Genomic DNA, 22276 nt, shown 5'->3' with positions numbered 1-22276 from the left:
ACTTTGGCCAATCAGCTACAGAGGCATAAGCAACTGGATATGATGCTAGAAGGAGGGAGAGCAAGATGGAGGGACACACAAAGGCTGCGTCAGAATCTTGAGTGCCAGGAAGCAGAAGACCCGCAATCCTTCCCAGTGGCTCACCAGAGCTTATATAACAACACCAATCCATGTTGTCCCAGAGTGGGCTGCAGCAACTTAAAAATAAAATATTTTAAATGAGTTTAAAACAAATATTGTTCTTCTGTTCATGACAAGTATGTAGTGAAGTGGGTCATGTCATGTTACGTTCCAGATGTTTATAAATTGTAACTTACAGAACTGCTCCTGCGGTTTAACCAATGCCTAAAACAGGCGTCTACCATCCTAAACCTCCTTCTCAGTTTTCCTAATGTTTGCCCGTTCCCTCTCCTTCCCCAGAGTTCACTTTTATTTACAAGAGAAATAACATATTAACTAACTATAAAGGACACACTTGGAGTTAACTTGTGGATTTGGAAACTAGTTGATGGTGGTTTGTGGTGTTGTGTTTTTTTTTTAATGCTTGGTACTTTTAGTTCCAGGGTTGCATTTGTGTTCCCTTTAAATACTTTTACTGTTTTATCAGAGTCAGAACATTTTGTTCAGGTGGTGTTGCCCTTAATTTTGGCATTCTAGGATGAGTCTGTTTTAATGAGATCTGCTCTCTGCTGTTTCACTTTGCTGATGGTTTTGCTGTAGTTTGAATGTTGTTAGCCTTCTTGAGCACTACTTTGGTAAGTAGAAAGGCAGGATAAAGGTAAAGGTAAAGGGACCCCTGACCATTAGGTCCAGTCGTGACCGACTCTGGGGTTGCGGCGCTGATCTCGCTTTATTGGCCAAGAGAGCGGGCATACAGCTTCCGGGTCCTGTGGCCAGCATGACTAAGCCGCTTCTGGCAAACCAGAGCAGCACACGGAAACGCAGTTTACCTTCCCGCCAGAGTGGTACCTATTTATCTACTTGCACTTTGACATGCTTTCGAACTGCTTGGTTTGGCAGGAGCAGGGACCGAGCAACGGGAGCTCACCCCGTCACGGGGATTCGAACCGCCAACCTTCTGATCGGCAAGTCCTAGGCTCTGTGATTTAACCCATAGCGCCACCCGCGTCCCATAGAAAGGCAGGATAGAAAATAAATAATAAAGATAAAGCTTGAGGCAGACACTAAATTTGCCTAAGATGAAGGCAGGCTGCAGTTATCTTTCACACGCATACTGTGTAAAGCAGTCATTCGCCTCTGCTGCTGGCAAAATGCACTCAGTCACCCAAAGGATGCTGTGTTATCCTGGGACTTAACTCATTGCTGTTCTTTGCCCTAAGCAAGCCTTAGCCTCACCTTGTTTCATGCAGCTTTCCCTTTCCCTTGCCCTCTTTCCTTCACCCCCAACTGGCAAGACATGAGCCAGGTCTGAAAACCTGATAGTAAAGGCAGGAGGGTAAATGTTGTGTAGAATATACATCCCCAAAGGACTGAAGCAGGTTATTGAAGCTATATGTTACCGGAGAAAGCAAGAAACCCCTGATGATTCTGAAGTTCTTCTGGGATTTCAGGGCAATGCAATTACAGGCTGAATAACTGGCAATCTGCTCTGCAGGACAGCCATGCTCAAAAGACAGAAGCTTGACAAGCTATTTTGACATACAGCCTTCTGAAATGAAGTGCCAGCAGAGCTCAGCTTGACAGCCCATCCTGCTTGGGCAAAGTTAGAGCAATGATATGTTCATGTCTAAACAACACACACACACACATACACATACACAAACACCCACACACCACCACCACCACCACCCCAAAAAGAAAAGATATCCTGGAAAAAATGGCCTTAAATCAGAACTCAGTGACAAGTCTCAGGGTTTAAAATGGGACATTTCAAGATGAGACATACTGAACTGCTCCTGTCCAAGGTCTCTTCACAGGGGTGGAAGGTGTCTCCGAAAAAATTTACACATCACTTGGGAAGACAGGCGAACAAATGCCAGTGTACTGGAATAAGCAAAGATCACCAGTGTCGAAGCAATGATTCTTCAACATCAACTTTGTTGGACCGGTTATGTTGGGCGGATACCTGATTATCATCTTCCAAAGCAACTACTCTATTCTGAACTTAAAAATGGAAAGCATAATGCTGGTGGTCAACAAAAGAGGTTCAAAGACTCAGGGCAAATCTTAAAAAAAAATGTAGTATAAACACTGACAACTGGGAAACACTGGCCTGCAAGCGCTCCAATTAGAGAACAGCCTTTCCAAAGGTGTCATGGGTTCTGAAGACGCTCAAACTCAGGACGAAAGGGAGAAACACACTAAGAGGAAGGCATGTTTGGCAAATGCTCACCATGGAAAATTATGTCCTCACTGTGGAAGGACATGTGGATCTAGAATTGACCTCCACAGTCACTTACGGACTCACGGTTAAACCGTATTTATGGAAGACAATCTTACTCGGCTATGAGTGATCGCCAAAGAAGAGGGAGAGAGGAAGGAGAGAGGTTTGAGTTTGCACAGTGGTATAAATGGACTTATGATTATGCATTGATTTCCACAGGGAGTTAATTTCCATAGGCAGCTGCCTGTTGAGACTCAGGATAAAACGCAGACAAAAACATGGCCACAGCCTCTCTAGGCTACATTCTCATTTAAAGAAATTGCAATTTGTTTGTTTGTTTGTTTTAAAAAAAAACTTAGGACACAAAGACCTGTCAGGAAATGAAAGGCAACACATGAAATTAAGAGCAAACAAGTTATGCAAATTAGCTGTTCTGCAACGTGATGGTTCCACGTCATTAACAAAAAGTGTTTGATGAAGTGGAGAGCACCCAAAACAAAAAAACAAAACAAAAACCCCAGCATGTAATTATACTTGGAAAGAGAGCAATTTGAATTAATGCTTTTATTCTGTGCAAGCTGTTCTTCTCAGCTCTTAAGCATGCTAAGTTATAATACAGTCACAACTGTATTCATAACTAGGTTTCCCCCCCCCCTCAAAGTTGGTACAAAACCTACAACAAAGAGCAGGATTACGGTGAGGGAATAATTCTGTCTGATGTTATACAGGCAGAGCACAAGAACAGAAGAGCCCTCCTGGATCATCTATTCTGGAATCCTGTTCTCACAGTAGCCAATGAGATGCCCCAATTAGAAGCAAAACATGAGTTTCAAGGCACTCTCCCCTATTTGTGCTCCCCAGAAACTCATATCTTACTTCATCGTTTTTAATCGGAGATGCCAGGAATTGAACTTACGAACTTCTGCACACAAAGCATGCACTCTTGCACTCAGCTATGGCCCTTCCCTTAATTGTCCACTTATAGTCCAAAGTGATCCAGCCCGGCAATGGATGCAGCATCACACAATTGCTAAAGATGATGGCTCGTTCCTGAACTGGTTCTTCCCCAGTGGCTGCTGGGTCAGCGGCTTCCTCCAGTTCCCTTAGCGTGCATTATTTCTGCTCTGACCCTTTTCGTGAACCGTGACTAATGATGCCACTTCATGGCTTGGCTCCTTCATCTGCATAAATGGCTGTGAAAGGCCAGGACCGTGCTTGTAAACAAATGCCTTCCCTTAGCACTGGCATGGTTTCCAACCTTGCTTTCCCACGGTTCCTGCATTTGGTGTGCTTGACCTGCTGGGCCTCCCAGCGCTTGGTCTTTTTGTCTCCAGCAAAGACGTGCACCGGAAGGGCATTGCTTCGGTTTCGCACACGGCGAAACTCTGCTTTCCGTTTCTTCTTAGACTATATTCTTTGTTGCTAATCTCAGCATGCATGTCTTGCTTTCCCTTCATTAACTGCAGGTGCACATGGGGGTGTTCTTCGTGGAAACGCACCGACTCAGTGTGGGTGGGGGAGACTTGCCTCTTCACTCCCCGACCTCCTTCAGAAGAGAAATCAGCCTTCCCAATTTCAAGAAACCCATATTCCCCACCTCTGTTCCAGTTGGGGGTGGGGAAAATGAATACAGAATCACAGAACTGTAAGCTGGAAGGGACCCAGAGATTCATCTATTCCAGATCCCTGCAATGCAGGGATCTTGCCCACAGCTATCCCTGGGTAGGCTTGAACCACCAGCCTTCTGGTTAACAGCCAGATGCACTAACCCATTGTGCCAGAAACACCCCTTTCCCATGTGATAAAAATTTTAAGGTCTTAGATATATAATAAATGTACCAACCAAGCACATACATAGATCAGCACAGGAAGACTGACCTGAAACCATTTTTTATTCCCAAACTGACCAAATGTTTTCTCTGCAAGGTCAAGGGAAAATGGAAAAGCCTCCCCATTGTCTTTTCCTTCACGAATCCTGTCTTGAGGGTATGTCTATGTTTGAATAGGGTGAGCCTGTGACCTGGCTCAGGAACTAAGTATTTATCATTACTAAGTATTATCATTACAAAAGACAGGCCAGGCTCCCCAGGGTATCCAATCAAGTAACCTGCCAGACAGGAGATAAACAACGACAGGAGATAAACAACGCACTCAGATTTCTGCTGTAGACCGCCATTTCTGTGATGTAGGTATTATGTGTCTGGGGGTGGTCTTGGGTTACACCCCTCCTGTGATGTATGTATGATGTATGTATGGAGGGGTGGTGTTGAGCTCCAGGGCAGGGAATTTAAAATGTCTATATAAGGGCAGGCACACCTTGGTTCTGGGTTCCTCGTCCTTTCCTGCGTGTGAGGGGAGCACCCTGTTGCAACAGATCAATAAAGATCAGGCTTACTAGCTGCTTTGCTTCTCAATGTTCTCTGGTTGGCCTCTGTTATTTTCTCCTACCAATATAACCTACATAAGGATTCTATATGGGCTCTTGGATACCCCATAAGGGAAAAGGGCAGATTTCCCCCCCAACACCCACATGCTGCCTCCACAGTAAGAATCCATCTCCCAAATGCCTAAAGTCAATTAAGGAGAAACAAGCTACATATCAGTCTAGAGGTGGTGAACCTTTCTTCTGCCAGGGGATGTAATTCCCATAGATATAATCTGTCTAGAGCCATGTGGGTACCAGAAGTGGGTGGAACATCTCTTTTCTCTTTCTTTCTGTTGCCTGCTTTTCTTCACCTGTCTTTTACCTCTCCCCCTCCCATTTCCCTTCCCTTCATGTTTTAAGCATACATCTAGTCTCTACTTGGCGGGGGGATGGGTTATGGAGGGAAATGATGAGAAGTTTGGGGCTGGAATTATCAATAGTGGATCAACACAGGAATCCAGCCATGACACTGGCCTAGAAGTGGAGAGGAAACCTCACTGGGTGATCTTTTAAAATGGACCACCCTGTAGGGCTGGGCGATCTGTGTACCTTCCTGTGTGCGCACACATGAGAGTCTGTGTGGTTTATGGTTCCCAGTGGGTATTTCATGACTTAATATGGCCCTTGATAAGATTAGGCACCTCTTGGTTATTTTACAGCAAAGTGTCAACGCACCAAACAGAAATCCCAGGCAATAAATAACTCCTATCACACCCCCAGTCAGATAATCAGTGATCAGGGACGATGGGACTGATAGTCCAAAACATCCACAGGGCACCAGTTTGGGAAGGCTGCAGTGAATCATCCTTTGAAAGCCCTGCTTTACACGCTCCTAAAATGTATTTCTGTTTCATCTCCATAAGAACACCATGCTCAGTGTTCTTCGCTCATTTAAACATCCAAGACAGCTCAGAATTTATAAGCAAAGGATTCCAGACAGCTGAGCTATCCAGCTGCCCAAAAGGCTATTGGAAAAGGAACCAAGAAGAACACATGGTTCTGTTTCTCTGGGTCTTGAGCTTCTCTTATCTCTCCCTCTTTCCTCCCTTTCCATGGGACCTGGATGACTTCCAAAGGTCCATTCGTATAATCACTTATATTTTTAATGCAAAAGCAAAAATAACGGCAGCAATAGATATAGACAAGCACATACTTTTCTGCTGTATGGTATCCACTTCTGAACTCCCTGGACAATGATGCTCAAATCACACCTCTGTCCTTACACTACAGAAACATGCTCAGGATTTGATTATTTCGTATGCCACCTGTGAGACCATAAAATTTTGTCCTCAGAGCAATTGAGGACACACAGCGACCTATGAATTAACCAAGATAGTTGGCAAGGAGGCCGTGTACATGAAGATAACCAGGAATTTTTTATTGGCGTTGGGAAGGATTGTTTCAGATTCAGAATGAGACCCTGGATGCCTGCCTTAGAGCTATGTGAGAGTCATAGAAACTGTCAGCAGTTACTGTTGTCATAGTCTTCCCTTCCATCAGTGAGAAGCTCAACACACCTGTCATTGCTGAGAGGAAGGCGGGTGTATAAATGTGACAGGATGATTAGAGACTCCCTCTCTAGGAAGGCAGGAAAGGCTTAGAGAGCAACAGATTGACACAAAGATTTCTCAATAAATCAAAAAAGTGGGAGGGGACTGTACTGAAAACTGTGCTGTTTATCCTGTGCTGAGATGGAAACTGCATGCAAATGACTATCACGTTACTTTTGCACCGGGTTACTGCATCACAAGCTAACCTTCCAGCTTATTCTCTCTCCCCATAATTGAAAACACTCCAGAAAGAATCCTTTTTGTTAAGGAATGCTTGGTTGTTCATTTGTTCCCCACACTGCCTTCAAGAAGCTAAAAAAAAGGAGGGCAAAAAAATATACTGATTGTTGCATACACTTATACACGCTGTGGTCTAAACCACTGAGTCTCTTGATCGGAAGGTCGGCGGTTCGAATCCCAGCAATAGGGTGAGCTCCCATTGCTCTGTTCCAGCTCCTGCCAACCTAGCAGTTCGAAAACACACCAGTACAAGTAGATAAATAGGTTCCACTGTGGTGTTTCTGTGTGCTCTGGTTTCTGCCATGGTGTTCTCTTGTGCCAGAAGTGGTTTAGTCATGCTGGCCACATGACATGGAAAGCTGTCTGTGGACAAATGCCAACTCCCTCGGCCAGAAAGCGAGATGAGCGCCGCAACTCCACAGTCACCTTTGACTGGACTTAGTCATCCAAGGGTCCTTTACCTTTACCTTTATATATATTGCAAGGTTTATAAATAGTTACTAGAATTTAAACAGAAATACAACACATCATAGTGTGGGCAACTGTGGTCAGAGGAACTATGTGTCTACTTGCTCAGACTTCTGTTCAGCCACTAACTGTTGGTGGGTAACTTCAAGGCCTCTCTCACTCTCCTTTCTTACAGTCCAGAGGGAGTTTTTCAGTGATGATGATAATCAAAAACTGATGTGGAAATGTGGGAAACTGAACGAGAGACCTGAAAAGTGAGAAACTAAAACTGTCAGATTCACCCATCCCTAGTGCCACGTTTATATTATCTTCTTCTCTCTGCCTAACCAGGAACCTGTGTGTTTAGCTTATGGCATGGGACAGTTCTGAGTAACAACCTGGCTTTATGTTTTCAAAAATGCAGATCAGTCACTGCTCCCTTATTCCAGTATCTGAGATGTGACCTGATACCAGTAGCGCATAGCTGATATTTAGTTAGGCTGCAACCTCCACATTGGAGCTGAGTAAAGAAGCTATCAAAGCAGTGCACAATAAGGGGAGAATTTGATAAGATACAAACTCTAAAAACAATATAAACCACTCGTAAAAATTCTGTAAGCAATAAAACCATTTCTACCATTATACAATTAAGAAGAAGAAGGGTTTGGATTTGGTATCCCGCTTTATCACTACCCGAAGGTGTCTCAAAGTGGCTAACATTCTCCTTTCCCTTCCTCCCTCACAACAAACACTCTGTGAGGTGAGTGAGGCTGAGAGACTTCAGAGAAGTGTGACTAGCCCAAGGTCAGCCAGCAGCTGCATGTGGAGCAGCGGGGAAGCAAACCCGGTTTCCCAAATTACATGTCCACTGCTCTTAACCACTACACAACACCACAACACAACACACTATGTTCCATAAATTGAGTAGATCACACTTCAGGCAATGCTTTGTCATTGTAAAGTTATTATAGCTAGGCTATTGGGGGCATTCCTCACACACCATGCTTTTTATAAAATATTACCTGAGGGGGAGCTCTCTGAGGAACTTGGAAGATTGCCATTATTTTGTAAAATCTGTTTGGTCAAATTAAAGGCATCACCTAAGTGTAGAATTTGGAGTCTACCTTTGTTTTATATATATGTGTGTGTGTGTGTTGTGGTACAGACACTTCAGGTTACAGACTCCGCTAACCCAGAAATAGTGCTTCAGGTTAAGAACTTTGCTTCAGGATGAGAACAGAAATCGCACGGTGGCAGCAGGAAGCCCCATAAGCTAAAGTGGTACCTCAGCCTAATAACAGTTTCAAGTTAAGAACGGACCTCCAGAATGAATTAAGTTCTTAACCCGAGGTACCACTGTATATATAACACTCTGTCAGTTTGTTTTTATTTTGTACATAGGAGTGAAAATATTAGAATTCCTCTGGCTTTAGGTCCAGCATTGGTTGAGACATGTGGACTTCCAAAACTGTTGAACAAGCCAGGAGAAGAATTTGTAGAGTACAGGGAGAAGAGTTTGAGATGTATAGATTTTGAATGTTGGCAGGTATACATCTGGCAACAGAGTTGTGAGAAAGGGAATTGCTGGCAGGAAGTCTGCATTTCTATAGCATGAGGTACAAAGAACTTCAGAATCAGGAATGGGCTACAATGAAAAAGAGATCATATTTAGGCCGGGTGGGGGGAGAAGCAAGGGGGGGGGATTTCTCTATATTGTGCTTGCCCTGGCAAGTGTTGAAGGTTTCTGTCATTCCATGCTTTTGGCAGCAATTGAACAGCTTGCTATGCCAAGCATTTTCTTACTGAATTTGTAAACTGATCCTTGATGATAATGTTTCCACTGTACGGCTAATGAAAGGAGAGTTCCTTCTCTATGCAGACAGCAAAATGGGCAACATACAAGTCAGTTATTCATGGCTATCCTTTGGATTATGTTACTCATTCAATTCATTGATATGGGAGCATTTGGGCAGCCTAGTCCACCATGACTTTGCTCATTTTCTCCACTTAGCAGCCAGTCTCTTCTTACTGTTATTTCATCCATTCAGTTTTTCCCACAGTGGATAGATCCTGTACCCATGTGAAGGAATGACACGGACCATTAATAGAATCATAGGAATTGCAATTCCCATACAGACAATGGAATCAGGGGTCTACTGGAGAAAAGCCAGTGTGCATTTAGAATGGAGAGATCACAGTTCAAATTTTTGCTCAGTCATAAAGGACTGACCTCAGGTCAGTCATGTTTCCTCAGTCTAAAGGCCTTGTAGGACTGTTGTTCGGATAAACGGGGAAAGGAGCTATGTGCAACCGGCTGAACCAGAAATGGACAAATCTATCAATTTCAGTTGTCTGTGCTTCTCTCTCTTTTTTTCCAATGTTAAATGTAGTTCTCCACAGCAATTCCACAGCAATTCATGATGATGATGATGATGATGATTATTATTATTATTCAATCCTCATGAACATGAGTCAGCATGTTAGTGAGTGCTTGTTGTTGTTGTTTAGTTGTTTAGTCGTGTCTGACTCTTTGTGACCAGAGCACGCCAGGCACTCCTGTCTTCTACTGCCTCCCGCATTTTGGTCAGACTCATGCTGGTAGCTTCGAGAACACTGTCCAATCATCTCGTCCTCTGTCATTCCCTTCTCCTTGTGCCCTCCATCTTTCCCAACATCAGGGTCTTTTCCAGGGAGTCTTCTCTTCTCATGAGGTGGCCAAAGTATTGGAGCCTCAGCTTCAGGATCTGTCCTTCCAGTGAGCACTCAGGGCTGATTTCCTTCAGAATGGATAGGTTTGATCTTCTTGCAGTCCATGGGACTCTCAAGAGTCTCCTCCAGCACCATAATTCAAAAGCATCAATTCTTCGCCGATCAGCCTTCTTTATGGTCCAGCTCTCACTTCCATACATCACTATTTCCATACATCACTACTTCCATACATCACTACTGGGAAAACCATAGCTTTAACTATATGGACCTTTGCTGGCAAGTTAGTGAGTGCTAGAAACCCTGAAAAGCAACACTTCACATTGCAAAAATTTGCTGCAGGTCTCCCTTGTTTTATAATGACAGATTGGTAGCAATATTCCACTAAGATTTCCCTGTTCTCTCTTCCAAATGAAACCGATGTTGCAAAGGCTGCCATAAGCTTTATTTGTTTGATGGCTTGCTTGTTTATTAAATTTATATCCCATCCTTCCTCTCAAAGGAGCCCAGGGCAGCTTCCTTCCTCTCTAAGGGTGGGGGGGGGGGACATGAAATGATATTATTTTTGTATTCAGTGGCACTTATGCTTTCCTTATTTTTGTGATTGCCTTTGTATTCTACTAAGCTACATTTCTGTCAGCGACTGAAAGGCGCAATATTCCGAGAGGCGGAGAATGTGACCTTTGCCACAGAGAATGAATCACTTTTCCAGTGTTTATCCATCTGTGAAAATGGAGAGCGATTAGCCTTTAGAAGGAAACATCTCCACCAACAGCATCAGGTTTCACAACAAACTGCCTTTAGAAGAGCTGGAGGTAGCATTCAGTATTTTTATGCAGAAATAAGATGCATCGTGTCAGTGCCAGATTTATGTATAAGCTAAATAATGTATAGCTTAGGGCCCCACTCTCTTGGGGGCCCCCAAAAAAATTATAGGTGGAAAAACCTGGATGTACATTTCCAAAATATAAGATAAAAAGCAAATAAAATAAAACCTACATACAGCAACAGTGTTTTGTGTTGTGTAGGCTCCTATGATGTAAGTAATGGGCCCTGCCTGCTAGCCTGCTCCCTAAAATATCACTGGTTTGCTCATTATGAGTCTTTGTAAATTTTGTTTGTAAAGGAACTTTTGTTATTGCCAAATGCCAATGTGTTTGCATTATTAAGTTTGTTATGAATAAAAAATCATTTTAAGTTAGAACTTAATAACTATTTCACTATTAATATACTTCTTCTTAATTGCATTTCACTATTAATATACTTCTTCTTAACTGTATTTCAGTTCAACAATTACTTTGATAAAATACATATTTTGTTATGTGCAAATGGCTTTAGATACCTATCAGGTCCATAAATTACCATATAGCAAATATTCAACACAAAAAGCAGCGACAATTTGTTGTTGACAAAGGACAGCTGGACATATAAAGGGCCCCATTAACTTCAGTAGCTTAGGGCCTCATCAAACCTAAATCCGTCCCTGATCGTGTTCAGTGGTTTCCTCCCCCTTAAGTGTGTAAGGCTGCAGGTCTAATTGCACAGATAACACACACATACACACTCGTTAACATTAAAAATCTTATTGTAAGTGGGTTGTTGTCTGCAACTGTCTGGCACAGAAGGCAAGTATTACCTTGAAAACAGCTTCACACTGGCTATTTTTCCAAGGCACAATTACTGTAGCACTTTGATGTACATTGTTTTGCTAAGTAGAAAAACATTTTGTTTTTGAAAAAATATTGAAATGCTATTTACCAAAGAAATCAAACAAACAAAACAGCAGTTGTTCATTTACTAGAACCATGCATTTTATGAGCTCTCACATCCTCTCTCTGAATTGAATTCTTGGGTACACAAGTTACAGACATATTCATTATATGCCTATGCCACCCCACCCGCCTGAGTTCTGTGGGCGGTTTGCAGTCCTTTAGAAATACAAAATACAACGCGGCATGGGACCAACATATAACTAGCAAGGGCAAGCACTAAGGCTTAAATCTCTGCCCCCCTTGACTGTGTAACTATTCCTATAGTCACATTTGCACAGCACATGTAAGGAAATTGTATTTTAAATTCTCCATATAGTTTTCATTATTCTTTCATGTGCTGAAATGAAAGCCTTTCATTTGTATCTATACCAGGCCTGCTGCATGCAATCTACGTTGTTTCTGAACAGTCAAAGGACATTTTGCAGGCCTGTAATGTTTCCAAGGAAGGAATTTTCATTCCGCGCTGATGGGGTGGGAGCAGGGGGCTGTCCCACACATGTTTACTTTGGCCTAGCTGGATCTGCAGTTGTAAGGGAGCAGGGAGGATTGAGGACACACTCAGGGCATGTATTCTGCAGGCTACAGCAAGCCTGCTAACGCCTTCTCTTTCTTTTTGTGATTAGGGTGCCTGGCCAAAATTCCAATACTTCCTAGGTTCTAGGGATTCTGCTTGGCCAATCCGAGGGAGCTATTCGTGTCCTACATGTGGATTTCCCATAGGCCAGGAGCAGGAGAAACCTTCTGGTCTGGTGGGCCAGACCTTTAGAGATCTTTAGGAGAGCCAGTGTGGTGTAGTGGTTAAAGGCGGTAGACTCGTAATCTGGTGAACTGGGTTTGCGTCTCCGCTCCTCCACATGCAGCTGCTGAGTGACCTTGGGCTAGTCACACTTCTCTGAAGTCTCTCAGCCCCACTCACCTCACAGAGTGTTCATTGTGAGGGAGGAAGGGAAAGGAGATTATTAGCCTCTTTGAGACTCCTTCAGGTAGTGATAAAGTGGGATATCAAATCCAAACTCTTCTGCTTCTTTATCTCCCTGCAACCTAGCAGACCAACTTTGATAGGCTGGAAGGACTAACCACCTGTCAATCATCTGATGACAGGTGATGGGTACGATCCCAGTCCTACGTCAAAGTTGGCCCATAGGTGTGGTGGGGAGACAGTGAAGCAACACTGAGCAGGACTGAACTCTCTGCAGGATTCTTAACAGCTTGGGGTAAATCCTGCTGTCTGTATGTGGCTGTTACCTGTGGAGAACTGGCAGGCACAACCAATGCAGAACTGAACCCTCTGCCTGTCAGCTGACATCACTTATCCATCAGCATGATGTCACCTGATTCACAGGTGGGCATGGTTTGGGGAAATGGACTTATGGATGGAATTGGACCCCAAGGTTCCTTATCTTCTTAATTCTCACCATCAAATACTTAATTGTTTATCACATACCATGCAACTGTTATGCAAACATCATTTACTATGCAATTGTTCAAGCCTTGCACAGCTTCTATCATGGCATGTAAGGTGAGTTGTGAACTCCCTTCAGGGTAAATTATTCATATCAGTTTATGGGCAGCTCAAGCCACAGAGGTCCTTAATCCATATTCTTAGTCATGAATTAAAACAATTAACCTGCAAAAAGATCTGAACGTTGATCTTGCCTTCCACACTCTGAAGCATAACTCTTGGATTTGGACCAGAAGCTTTTGGCTTGTGAATACCTGAAATTACGAATATAAATAAATATTTCATGGTAATTGTCACTTACTAGTTCATTGCAAGTGCTGATTGCTGCCTTCCCAGTCCTGAAATCTGGCTGCATGACTGTCCCAGTCAGGTGGCACGAAGTTTCCAAACGCTGAACCATCTTTGCACGGGAATAGTTGCCAGATCGCCTTTCCAGAATATAATTATTGGACAGTAATCCTTGATGGAGGGTTAAGTTAAAGAACAGGTCCTTGTCTTTGTGCTTAATCTTATAATACACTTGACTGTCCTTTATCCTGGTGTCTCTTTTCCTTCTGACAGTGGATGCATGGTGGTGCAAATTGTAAGACAGAAACTGCCCGGCCGCATCGACTTTGGCTGGGCTTACCACTTGGTAATCTTGCAACGTTTTGATAAAATTATCTAGGGGAGAAAAGGAGCAGAAAAATTAGCCTTTCACCATAATAATAATAATAATAATAATAATAATAATAATAATAATTTATTATTTGTACCCTGCCCATCTGGCTGGGTTTCCCCAGCCACTCTGGGCGGCTTCCACGAATACCAAAAATACACTAATATGTCATACATTAAAAGCTTCCCTGAACAGGACTGCCTTAAGATGTCTTCTGAATGTCAGGTAGTTGTTTATCTCTTTGACATCAGATGGGAGGGCGTTCCACAGGGTGGGCGCCACTGCCAAGAAGGCCCTCTGCCTGGTTCCCTGTAGCTTTGCTTCTCTTAATGAGGGAACCGCCAGAAGGCCCTCGGCGCTGGACCTCAGCGTCTGAGCAGAACAATGGGGGTGGAGACACTCCTTCAGGTATACAGGACCGAGGCCGTTTAGGACTTTAAAGGTCAACACCAACACTTTTGAACTGTGCTCGGAAACGTACTGGGAGCCAATGTAGGTCTTTCAGTCACCAGTCTAGCTGCCGCATTCTGGATTAGTTGTAGTTTCCATGTCACCTTCAAAGGTAGCCCCACGTAGAGCGCATTGCAGTAGTCCAATCTTTTGCCCAACCCTCTTTTAAAGCCATCCAAGTTGGTGGCAGTGAGTTCCATAGTTTAACTAGGTGCTAAGTGAGGAAGGACTTCCTTTTATCTGTCCTGAGTTTTCCAACATTCGGCATCATTGGATGCGGATGTTCTAGTTCTATGAGAGAATGAAGAAAGAGCCGCAAGGAAGTCTGGGTAGAGCGCTGGAAGTCTTAGAGGAGTACGGTAGACTATCTGGTTTCAAACTGAATAAATTTAAAACCAAAATGCTGATAAAGAATCTGGGTAACAATATAAAAGAAAAATTAGAGAGACAAAACGGAATTAAAGTGGCAAAAAAAATAAAATATTTAGGAATATGGCTCACACCAAAAAATATAAACTTGATTGAAGACAATTACTCGGCAACGTGGAATAAAATCAAAAAAGACCTGGATGTTTGGAACAGAGTTAACCTCTCCTGGCTGGGTAGGATGGAGGCTATAAAAATGAATATACTCCCTAAGATGCTGTTTCTGTTTCAAAATATTCCTGTTATTAGAGGGTCCAAAATATTCAAAGACTGGCAGAAAACTCTCTCAAGATTCATTTGGCAGGGAAGAAGGCCAAGGATCAGGTTTAAATTACTCACGGACCGAAAGGAGAGAGGAGGGCTCGCAATCCCCAATCTAAAACTATATTACGAAGCTGCTTGTTTATGTTGGGTTAAGGAATGGATAACCTTGGAGAACACCGATTTATTAGATCTCGAAGGGGCAGATAATAGGTTTGGCTGGCATGCCTACCTTTGGTCAAATAAGGAGAAGCCCCATAAAGGATTTTCGAATCACATCATCAGAGGCCCCCTGTATGAAGTTTGGGGAAAAAATAAAAAATTGCTAGAGGGGAAAACACCTTGGTGGTTATGCCCAACAAATATCCTAACAATCAAAAAAATAAACCAGGAAGATCAAAGATTCACATATGAAGATTTATTAGTTAGATCTCAAAATAGCTGGAAATTAAGGCCATACGAGGAGTTAAAAGAGAAGCTGACGGGTTGGATACAGTATCATCAGATTAACGCAAGATGGACGGAAGATAAAAAAATAGGAATGAATGAAAAGAAATCTAAATTTCAGATTGAGATAATCGAGAGTAAATCTAAATTATTGTCTAAAATGTATAACATATTACTGGAGTGGGACACAAAAGACGAAGAAATTAAGGAAGTCATGGTCAAGTGGGCGATAGATTTGGGACATAACATAGAATATGAGAAATGGACAAAATTGTGGAATGAGGGAATGAAATTCACGGCAAGCGCTGCAATTAGAGAAAACTTAGAAAAAATGATATATCGATGGTACTTAACACCAGAAAAACTAAGTAGGATGTATAGGACTGGAGATAAGGCCTGTTGGAGATGTAAAACAAAAGAAGGTAATTTTATACATATGTGGTGGGCATGTGAGGTAATGAAAAATTTTTGGAATCAAATATATGATGAGTTAAAAAAAATATTTAGATACACATTCCCCAAAAAACCAGAGGCCTTTTTACTAGGGATTGTTGGAGATGAGATAAAGAAAGAAGATAAAACCCTATTTCAATATTCAATGGCAGCGGCCAGAATGCTAATCGCCCAAAACTGGAAAAGTACAACTATACCAACGGTGAGGGATTGGCAATTAAAACTATACGACTTCATCGAATTGGCAAAAATGACGCAAAGAATTAGAAACCAAAAAAGTGCAAAGTTAAATGACGATTGGAACAAATTTATGGCTTGTATAGAAGGAAATTTTAGAAACTTACCAACTATAGCAGGTCTGGTATAAAACTTCCGGTGTACAAACTAAATACCAACACCAGCTGTAAAAAGGAAACTATTAAAACTGGAAACCCGAAATCAGCAGGGAAGGAGGTCAGGTGATGGGTGTTAACTGTTATATACATTAAGTTTTTTCTTTTACTTTTTTCTTTAATTTTCCCGGTTTTTCTTTTTCTTTTTAGTGCCTTTTTTCTTTAATTCACTGGTTACTGTGTTCAGTGTGCAGCTGTACTTTGTGTTGTTTTTTCTTTAATTGTTTTTCTTTTTTCTGTTTTGCATATGTCTGTGTTATGAAAGCTATTTAATAAAAAGAATTTTTTTTTAAAAAAAAAGAAAGAAAATAGCAGGGATAGGGAACCTGTGGTCATCCAGAGGCTACTGGACTGCAGCTCCCTCCATTCCTGACTGCTGGCTATGCTGGTGGGGCTGATGGGAGCTAGGATGCAATGATATCTGGAGGGCTACGCTTTCCACATTCCTGGAATAGACCACTCCCATCACATCAGCTTTGGCTTTAAGTTGCACATGGTATGTTGTGTGACTTTTCACAATTTTGCACCGGTGGAAAATTATCTACGAATTGGAGAACTGGCAGAGTTCAGCAACTTGAGAGGATCTCAGCTTGCTTCCTTTTTAAAAATCAAGTTTCTAGCCCCTGTGGTTTGTGTCAGGCAGAAGAGGATCCAATTCCCCCCTACCCCCCCCCCCGGCATGTTGCCAGGAACGAATAAGACAAGGAAAAGTCCTTAGCAGCTGCTTTTTATTCAATATGCACAGAGAGAGGCTTGGAAATGCAGCCTCTTAGAATAATGGCGTTGCCCCAAGTGAGTTTCCACCCTCTCCCTCTCTCTCTTCATGCGTCACCACCACAAGTGCTGAGAAGTGCCCTCTGCCTCTAAGCTCTTTGCTCTCTTACTTTCAATGCTCGCTGGGTTCTGGGAGAGGGGGAGGCCTGTCTGTCAGCTGTTGCCTCTCTTGTGCATCTTCTTCCTCCTCTCCCATTATTTCCCAGGTTTCCCCCTCATCTTCCTCTGAGCTGTGACCTCCCTAAAACCCGTGTTGTAATTCTGAACTGTCTTCTTCTCCACCGTTCCTCCTCTGCCCAGTCCCTGACAGCTTGGAACTGCATCCAGGGGTGCCCAAACTTTTTTCAAAGAGGGCCAGATTTGATGAAGTGAACATGTGTGAGGGCCAACCAAAGTTGTTGATTGAAGTTATTGAGCTTTTTTTTTTTAATTAAACTGACCGGTGGGGGCCGCATTAGGCCCCCAAAACAGACTTTGGACATGCCTGGATAAGCAGTGCCTGTGAAAATGTCAGAAATAAAGTCCAATGTCAGCATAGCTCCACATATTCCAGCAAAAGAAAATGGATTAAGAACAAAAAGCAGAAGACAATGCAAATTTGTTTGATGCACAATAACTCAGGTAATTTTTTTCCCCTTGCAGGGTGGCCCTAAATGACAGGGTCCTTCCATATGAATCCACCCTCCCCAGACACATGCTGTCTTCTTATGCAGCAGCAGCAATAATAATAATAATAATAATAATAATAATAATAATAATAATTTATACCCCGCCCATCTGGCTGAGTTTCCCCAGCCACTCTGGGCGGCTTCCAGTCGAGTGTTAAAAGCAATACAGCATTAAATATTAAAAACTTCCCTAAACAGGGCTGCCTTCAGATGTCTTTTAAAGATAAGCTAGCTACTTATTTCCATTACATCTGAAGGGAGGGCGTTCCACAGGGCGGGTGCCACTACCAAGAAGGCCCTCTGTCTGGTTCCCTGTAACCTCACCAAATGCCCCTGTAGCTACCAAATGACATTACATTTCTGTCTTTCTTTTGAGTAATAGGAAGGGGAGTGATGGTACAGGCAGAATTAAGATACTTGATATTTGTTTGAGAGCCCCACCTTGAACAGAAAATTCCTGCATTGCAGGAGGTTGGACTAGATGACCCAAGGGGTCCCATTCCAACACTACAATTCTTTGAACTGTGGACATTAAAAGGGCAGCAATAGCCGGTTCGTTACAGGAGTTTTCAAAACCAGCCACCCTCAGTTACTGCTGGAGGGAGGCAGCATCTCAGGACAAATAATCCACACACGCCTGCCACCCGTTTTGTAACTGCTTGGGCAGGGCTAAAGCGTTGCAAGCTGTCTGTTTGCAAGAAATTTTGCCATTGCTCGTCGCTGTTTTTAGTTTGCCAGCCTTGTTCTTTGTGGGGCTGCGAACAGCTGCTCACAGCATGTTCAGAGTGTGCCTGGGAAGATGCTCAGCTTGAGCTGGGAGCGGTTTACAAAACGGCATTAAAGTTTTCTTTTAATATAAAATCGTAAAGTCATGAAGATCTGCAAATGCTGAAGCGGCTAAAGCTTATTCGTACAAAAGGTTTGCTTACAGGCGAGGCCCTTCTTTTCTACAACAAGATTAGGAATGTGGAGAGGGGAAGAGAGAGATGCCACGTTGTCAATTGCTAAATGCAAGAGCCGCTTTAATTAAAAACAAGAGAATCGACTGACCTTGCCTCTTGTCTGGAAAGACAAATCTGCCCGGTGGAGGATTCCTACCATAGCACAACGCCTGGATATTAAGGAAGTGGACCCAGAAGGAAACGTTTGCGAGCCAGTTTCTCTGAATACATGGCATGTTTTATTTGCAGGAAACTGAGCGCCTCTTTCAATGCCTAGTTGAAAGAAAGCGGTCAAGTTGCATGGCCAAGGGCTGTGGAAATTAATGCACAAAGAGAGCGGGGAGAGAAAAGAAAATTCTCTCAGAGAGAAAGGCAGAGAGGCTTTTCCTGAAAAGGGGAGTGCTTAGGAGTCTTGGTGTCTGGTTTCTGGAGAGAGCGGGAAGGAGGGTGGTGGTGGAGTGAGGAAGCGGTTTCTAGGGAATCCCGCTTTTGCACAGAGATGAGGCATAAGAAAACCTTCTCTGCTTGTGTATCTATCTGCTGGCTCCTGAGTTACTTGGGTTTGGAGTAATCCGAAGAGAATAAGACAGGCAGGTTCCTCTTAGACAAAACACTAAGCATATGTACCCAGAAGGAAGTGCCACGGAGTTGCGCAAATCTTACTCCTGGGAAAGTGGGCACAGGATTTCAGCCATCGGGCGCTTTCTGCATTGCCCAGAATGTTTTAACGTGGGCTGGAAAATAGAAAGGCATTTGCACAAAGAGCATGAGCGAGGGAGGTGCGGGTTTCAGTGCCCAAGTGAAAAATACCATTTATATGATAACGGCATTTTCTGACTCCAGAACAATTCACAACTGAGCGAAGTGATCCACTGTTCTGATGTCCAGCTGTGTACCCAAGCAACTACAACCAGGGTTTAATTTTAGCCAGGATTTAGACAATGCGAAGACTCAGTGGAACACAATGATTCTACATAAGAGAAAATGCCTTTGAGCATGTGCAGAGTGCAGTTTTCTCACAAGGAAAGAACCACAGCTGGTATTAAAGAATGCTGCTTCCAGATCATGCCTTGTGGCGCTCATTCCAGGGACAAGGTCTGCTGCCATGAGATGTAATAGAGGACATCATTTATATAATACATATATATATATATTGCCACATGATTGAAAACAAATCCTTCTTTGTTTGCCTTTTACTAAACCATGAATTTTCAGATAAATTTTCAGCAATAGCAATGGACCAGACTTGTCTGTATGATGAATTCTTATTTAACCCCTCTGAATATTTGCCTTTTCTTACATTAACCATCCTGGCTCCTAAAAATAAACATTGAGCCAATCCTTTATCCAATGTGTTGTTCATATCCCCAGTAATGTTAGCGAGGGGACTGGTATCAGTTCTTTTTTTTGTTATTAAATTAATTTCTATGAACGCCGCCTCCCCAAAAGCTGACACAACACTTCATTCTTCATATATATTTTCATGGTGAATGGATAGTTTGAACAGGGCAGGGTGAAAGGGCATGGGAGACAATGAAGGTTTCGAATGATCTGGAACATGTTTATTACCAAAAGCACCCAATCTATCCCAAGAGACCAGACCCTACCCAAAACTGCACCTGGAACATCCCAACTCTCAGGAGAAGTAAAAGCACTGCAGACGATAAGGACATCTTTCCAAGAACATCTTGCCAGAAGCTTATTACCAGTCCCCAATTTCTCTAATAACTATTTAATGGCTTAAGCGAAACACTCTGACAAATGGTATTAAAAGCAAGATGTCGGGGTTGAGAAAGGGGAATTTCTCAAGGGCTAAGAAAATCATTTTACCTCATATTATTGACCTACTCTCATTAGCAAGCTGCTGGAGACTACTTTAAACGTGAAAACTGACGATGAAGCAGCTCTTGGCTAGACGCTTCCGAACTGCTGCTTTCTACTTCTCTCCTTGTGGTTTCCTACCAACCCTGCGATACCATTAATTCTTCCGCTCTTGATCCTCTGTATACCAGCCAAGAGGCACATCCATTGCACTCTCTTGCCAGTTACCTTCAGCGCTGAAGCAAAAAAGCTCCACCTTTTGTTCATGCTGATGGGAGCTGGTGTGAATTACAATTTGCATCATTTGGAGGGAACCTTTTAAGCCACCCTTCCATTAGGCAACTACACCAACTACAATCAATGGAGCGCAACATGAAAATGATTGAACCCCATTGAACTCAGACATAGGCTAGGACATTTTAAAACCAGCATTGGGCACACGGCCCAATCGTTGGATACATGGCCCAACTGTCCTAACCCAACAGCTCATATTTTAATGTCTAAACACCACTCTGAAGAAAAGTATGTCTTTAGAGCTTGTTCCACAGAAGGCAGCAATGTAGCTCACCCTGGAACTAAATCCCATAAATATTGAAAATTAGGAAAGGGGTGGATGAAAGGGGGTGGATGCAGTGCCGGAGATGAAAAAGGGAAGCAAGAGGGTGGGGAGGAAAGAGAGGGGGAAGGGAGAAAACACATACAGTCGTACCTTGGAAGTCAAACGGAATCCATTCTGGAAGTCCGTTCAACTTCCAAAATGTTCAAAAACCAAAGCACGGCTTCTGATTGACTGCAGGAAGCAGGAAAAGCTGCACTTGGTTGATGTTGGCCTGTCATACAGCTGTAAAAAAAGAAAGTGCCGAGGCTCTATCACTAGTTGGATTTCTGCCTGTTCTGGAACAGGCACAACTATCTGTGGCACAGAGATTTGGTGATATAAGGAAAACTGAACTTGTTTAATTCCTACCTGTTGGAATATCTGCATGCTGGGAGGAAAGTCAAGAGGTGCCCCCCCCCAGTGCAGTGATGGGTGTGGGGGAGGTACCCAGAGAGTTTCATGGTAAATGGAAAGGTGAGGTACAATATAATTAAAAAAACAAAATAGGAACTCCAGCTGTTGAGTTTCCTCCAGTGAGGCAACACATTTGTCCATTTCTTTGTTGTATTATCGTCACAAGAAGTCTGAGAGGTAGCCTGTTGTTGTTGTTTAGACGTTTAGTCGTGTCCGACTCTTCGTGACCCCATGGACCAGAGCACGCCAGGCACTCCTGTCTTCCACTGCCTCCCGGAGTTTGGTCAAACTCCTGCTGGTAGCTTCGAGAACACTATCCAACCACCTCGTCCTCTGTCATCCTCTTCTCCTTGTGCCCTCCATCTTTCCCAACATCAGGGTCTTTTCCAGGGAGTCTTCTCTTCTCATGAGGTGGCCAAAGTATTGGAGTCTCAGCTTCAGGATCTGTCCTTCCAGTGAGCACTCAGGGCTGATTTCCTTAAGAATGGAGAGGTTTGATCTTCTTGCAGTCCATGGGACTCTCAAGAGTCTCCTCCAGCACCATAATTCAAAAGCATCAATTCTTCGGCGATCAGCCTTCTTTATGGTCCAGCTCTCACTTCCATACATCACTACTGGGAAAACCATAGCTTTAACTATACGGACCTTTGTTGGCAAGGTGATGTCTCTACTTTTTAAGATGCTGTCTAGGTTTGTCATTGCTTTTCTCCCAAGAAGCAGGCGTCATTTAATTTCGTGGCTGCTGTCACCATCTGCAGCGATCATGGAGCCCAAGAAAGTAAAATCTATCACTGCCTCCATTTCTTCCCCTTCTATTTGCCGGGAGGTGATGGGACCAGTGGCCATGATCTTTGTGGGTTTTTTGTTTTTGTTTTTTTGATGTTGAGCTTCAGACCATAGGCTCTTATTAAAATGCTTCGGATTGACGTGTTACAGTGACTTACAGTTATATCCTTCCAACTCACCTTCAAGGCCCAGATCTCCGAGGTCCCTAGATAGAACACACAAAGTCTGAAACCCCTGGAGA

General features: G+C 43.1%; 1 protein-coding gene across 1 annotated transcript in view; it reads right to left on the bottom strand.

Moving 5' to 3' along the window:
• Positions 1–18758, bottom strand: part of ADAMTS12 (ADAM metallopeptidase with thrombospondin type 1 motif 12) — a 131781-nt gene extending 113023 nt beyond the window's left edge. Inside the window, exons 1-2 of the mRNA XM_083702560.1 lie at positions 18526–18758; positions 13248–13609 (exon numbers count right to left, since the gene is read on the bottom strand). Of these exons, the coding sequence (XP_083558686.1) occupies positions 13248–13609; positions 18526–18652 (489 nt within the window). The 5' untranslated portion in view covers positions 18653–18758. The remainder of the gene's footprint in view (positions 1–13247; positions 13610–18525) is intronic.
• Between the last annotated feature and the right edge of the window lie 3518 nt (positions 18759–22276).

This window comes from Podarcis gaigeae (genome assembly GCF_964106915.1).
Source record: "Podarcis gaigeae genome assembly, chromosome: 11".
NCBI classification, from domain to species: domain Eukaryota; kingdom Metazoa; phylum Chordata; class Lepidosauria; order Squamata; family Lacertidae; genus Podarcis; species Podarcis gaigeae.
Note: the sequence above shows the minus strand (reverse complement) of the source record. Positions and strands in the feature narration are given on the sequence as shown.